The 4729-nt window shown below is 51.1% G+C and overlaps 1 protein-coding gene across 1 annotated transcript; it reads right to left on the bottom strand.

The window, feature by feature from the left end:
* Nucleotides 1-559: 559 nt before the first annotated feature.
* On the bottom strand, nucleotides 560-2332 carry LOC136367143 (C2 calcium-dependent domain-containing protein 4C-like). The gene is made up of 2 exons (XM_066328589.1): nucleotides 2259-2332; nucleotides 560-1979 (listed from the first exon to the last, which is right to left on the bottom strand). Exon 2 carries the CDS (start codon nucleotides 1922-1924, stop codon nucleotides 629-631), a length of 1296 nt encoding a protein of 431 aa, XP_066184686.1. The 5' UTR covers nucleotides 1925-1979; nucleotides 2259-2332; the 3' UTR covers nucleotides 560-628.
* Between the last annotated feature and the right edge of the window lie 2397 nt (nucleotides 2333-4729).

Genomic DNA, 4729 nt, shown 5'->3' on the forward strand with positions numbered 1-4729 from the left:
TGTAAAGACAGCCCTGCCTCCAGGGGCTTTTAGCTGCTCTCAGAGGCTGATCTTGTTATCCCCAGCACGAACTTACACCGGCTTTGGGAATCCAAAACCACCTGTTGTAAAAGACCTCATTCTCTCTCCGAATACAGGGCTCATTAAAACATTCGTTTGTGCAAATGTGAGTGCTGTCAAAATGGTCCATTGCACCGACATGGTACCAAGGAGCTGCACTAGAGTTCAGGGTGTACTGTGTGCACAGACTGTTACCCAGTTGGGGATCTGGAAAAGTGAAAAACACTTCCACCTGAATCCACCTGAAGTTTATGGCCTGAAAGCCATGAACAACAGCCTTGACTTGGTAACGGCCTTATCCTTTCCCTAAAGGCAAACTAGCCCTGCTCCCCTCTGCTGTCCTACTGTACAGGCAGAGGTCTGCTCCACAGCCACCTTGTAATACCTAATATCTCACAGTTTGAAGTGTTAGCAAAACAAGGCACAAGAGCATGACAGTGACACCAAGCGAGGCAGTGCTCAGTGCTTTTAAGTATTCTTAAAAAAACCCTCAACAATGTAAAAGACAGTCTAAAACTTTATTCAGTAGAAAACTTTCAGAAGACAATTTGTTTGAATATTTGAAGCACTACACTGACAACATACTCATTAAAGACAATTCCCGTTCTCCTAAGGTATAATCCCGTTTCATACTGCACCCTTTATTTGTTGCTTTCATCCTGACAGAGAGGCCGTACAGCTCCTCTTCTGCAATGCCATCAAAAAAGAAGTCCTCATTGAAGATGGGATTTCTGCTTCTCTTTATTACTGTGCTTCTCTGTTTCTGTGTTTTCCCTGGCACCAGGGAGAAGGAGATACAGCAGTTTATGTTTTTGGGCTCTACAGAATCATCATACAACCCCTCAGCACTGATCAGGCGGATCCGCAGCCTTTCGTTCTCGGAGCAGTACTCAGCTGACAGCCTCAGCACGCCTCCCTTGTCCATGAGCACGGTGCTCTCTCCCAGCAGCCTCTCCCGACTGCAGCTCAGGTCCACCGGGAATATGGGAGAACAGGAGGCGCTAAAGCTCCGCATGCCAAGCAGCCCCTCGGAGGCTCTCCTGATGGCACTGGGGCTGTTGTCAGTGGAGCTGCTCTCCTCTGTAGAGAGAGAATTGTTCCTGGGCATATTGTGTTTGCTCTTGTCTTTCAGTGCTCTGCAGGGCAATCCCTCCTGGCTCTGTGCTTTGATCAGGGAGCAGGGTCTGGGAGGTGACCTGCTGAGAAGTGGGGAACTGAAAGGAGAGGAATCACTGGAAGAGGCCGTGTCACTGTCACAGGCGCCTTGCCTGTGCAGAGAGAGGTGCTTGGGCGGCAGTCTCACGGAAGCAAAGCTGATAGCAATGGGGTTGGACATAGTCCCTTTGCCACTGAAGGTGTTAGCTCTGGATCGAGGCAGCTTCAGGCTGGGCAGAGCAGCACGTGGATCGCCATGGAAGATGGACTCCTTTCTCCTGGTGTGGGGACTCTCCAGCAAAGTGCAGAAGCCATAGGAAGTGGAGGCTCTGGGAAAGTGGGGCAGGGAGAGCGCTGCTTGGGACTGTGGGTCTGCATTGGTGCTTTCTTCCTCCAGGGCTGTGATCTCCTCTTCAACACTTTCCACCTGAATGAGATGTGGGAAAGAGCTGGGTCTATAATCAGAAGGAAGAGCTCCATCAACTGAACTGTGATCCTGGTGGAAACCACTGCCCTTAATGGGACCAGAGCTGGTCAGCCTGGGGGGAATGCAGAATTCAGGGATTCTGTCAGGAGTGATCACATTTGGAAAAGCAGCCCTCAGTCGGGCTTTTTCTGGCAGATTTGGGCCTTGTGGCAGTCCAAGGAAGAAAGAGCTGGGGAGGTTTCCATTTTCATGTGACGCTCTGATCTTTTCCAAGAACCACATCACTGTAGCTGGGCAGGAGGTCCTCAAAGGGGAAAAGTCTGAAGGAGAAATCCACCTGCAGACACACAGAGAGGAAAAAGTACATGAACATCCTTCTTGGTCATGCTACAGCCAAGCAAGGCACCGAGGGTGCCATTCAAGGCAGGAGTAGCACGAGCCCATTCAACCCCCACGTTCAAAACAGCCCCTGCCCAGCACACAACCTTTAAAGTCTAATGGTGCAAGAACGGAACTAAAACACTAAAGAAAGAAAACAGCATCGAGTTTCCTCACTAGAGGAAAACGTCCCCCTCGCATAATCTCTCCCGTGATTTTCCCTCAGCAGAGGACGTACCGTGACTAGTGCAAGCCTTGCTCTTTCCAGCGGCCCCGGCTCGCTGCTCCCGAGCTCGGCCAGGTCTCGGCAGCTCCCGGCAGGTCGGCGCAGCTCGCCCCAGCCGGCCCTTTTGTAGCCGCGCCGGGCACCTCCCAGCCGCGGGAAGGGGCGGGGGCCGCCGCACCTCCTGCTCATGCGGACAGGAGAGGAGCTGCCCCGCAGGACGCTCTGCTGGGCACCGGGGCCGTGCCCGGAGCGAGGGGAGGGAGCTGCAGGAGGGGCCCCGCAGGGAAAGCGCTTTCCGGCCGGCTCCTCTCCCCCCACAGAGCAGCAGATGCTCCCGGCGCTTGGCACTCGCCTGCGAGCGCGGGGGCTGCCCGCGCCCGGCCCCAGCCCCTCGCCCTTCCCTGCGTCCAGTTTCTTTTTGATTAATATCTACTTACAGGGGCGTCCCGAGGTGTTTTGAGATAACTAACAAACCCAGGACAAAAGCAACATTGTCTTGGGGATTATTTTCTCCTGGAGATCCTGGCAGCTTTCCCGCGTTAGAGCGGTAGGAAGTGGGGATTGCGGTTTTCATTTGTAAAGAACTTTCCTGCCCCTCTGCATTTGAATGTGTGTCCACCCCCCGCTACTCGCAAAGAACAGGAGACGACGGAACCCTGACACGGTGTTTTTATCACTGATACTGAGCAACAGCAGAAGCGGGAATGCAGATGGAGGGAGAAGAAAGACAAGGCACCTTGAAAAGAAGCACGTCAGAGAACCAGGCACGCGTGACGCTTAACAGACCCTGCACAAAGGCAGGTGGGATCCATGGACTTCCTCACCAACGCCTGAACGGACCTCTGCGAACTCGGTAATTATTCTGCAAGCTGCAAATAGGAATCTTGAATGCAAAGCCAGGAAGGACTGCCAAAGTGGTTGGCTAAATACTCACTTGAAGCCTATAATACAGGGATGTATACCAATAATATTCTTCTTCCCGTTTCCGCTGAAGAGCTAAAGTGCATGTTTACTGAGTGCTTGAAATAGGCGAGATGTGCTCAGAGAAAACAAATCCCGTGGGCAACAGGGGCAGGGAACATCTTGAACCTGCTGAAAGATTTCATTGGGTACACGCGTGTTCTGGGTGTAAACCCTGCCTCTCGCGTTTGTTTTATAGCAGTTAAGCTTCATTTGCACAAAATCTCCCAGTGATTAAAATCTGAGAAAATTCTTTCTGCCGTGCTTTGTGAAAAGGTTCAGGACACCCCAAACATCCCAGTGACATTTCAGTTGTAGGAGCTCGTGTAGTTCACTTAGATGAACTTACTTGATGTGTGTGTGCTTCAAATAATCCCCAATCTAATTGAGAGGCTTCTGGAGAGGGGCAGCGCTTCCTCCAGCCAATGAGACTTTACAGCAGCATAATAAGAGGAGTTCCAGGAGGGGCTGGGATGCTCTCTTTTGGGAAGCAGTATGTGCACCTTATGGCTGTTATCCATTCCGACCAGGCAATGCCATATCATGTGTCATGCATTACATACCATGTTGTTTCCAAAGAGTAATAAAGCTTGTTCCAATATATGCACCACTGCTGTTAATGCCTAAGAAAAATTCAACTCTAAACATGGAGAAAAAATAAGGAAATGGCGCTTTTTAGTGGCAATTTATTGCCTTCATTAAGAGATCACAGCAATTGTTCATTCACAGCAATCATGGCTACCAGCCTCAGGTGTACTAAGTGCACAGCCGGCATCAGGCACTGATGAAATAAAATAGCTACCCTGTAATGGGTACGTGATTTCTCTTCAGTCTCTTTACTCTTCCTCTATCGTCAGGGAAAAGAGTTGGGGCTTTTCCAGAGGTGAGCAGTGTCTTGATCACAGTTGCCTGTCTCCCTCCAGTGACTGTAAAGAGGAAGCAGGTGCCTTACACTGGGTGGTGCATCCTCCCCTTCCGCTGAAAGCCTGCACTTTATAGACGTTTAACAGATTGTTCGTGCGCTGGGAGTTCAGCAACACTTAAGCACTTGTACCTGCCCCGTGGAAATAGGCACTCAAATGAGTATATGTAGCTTCCTCTGTTCAGGACAGATTCTCCTTCCTTGATTAGCTTCAGAGCATAATTAAAACATGCTGCCAACAAGGCTTCCTGTTGCTATAAAAGATGTGCCTACAATGATCCACTTTTAAACCGGATATAATTCATAGCAAGTCTTTATTACAACCCCTGTACCAACAACAGGCGAAACGCTGGGATCTGGGCAGAGGCTGTAAAAAAATGCAATCTCCTAGCAACGAGGAGGCACTCGGGAGTTTTCCTCGGTGCATTACCGATATTGTTTATCTCCTGCTGTTCGGACTTCACCGGCACAGTGGCTCAGCAAAGGTCGGTCCGTGCCTCGTCCCCGCCCGGCTGCGGGCCCCGGGCAGCCCCTGCGGGAGGCCGGGGAGGTGCGCGGTGAACAGCGGCACCCAAACCGAGAGCCCTTCCCGTGCTTTACG

Source organism: Sylvia atricapilla, chromosome 13, assembly GCF_009819655.1.
Source record: "Sylvia atricapilla isolate bSylAtr1 chromosome 13, bSylAtr1.pri, whole genome shotgun sequence".
Classification (NCBI taxonomy): Eukaryota; Metazoa; Chordata; class Aves; order Passeriformes; family Sylviidae; genus Sylvia; species Sylvia atricapilla.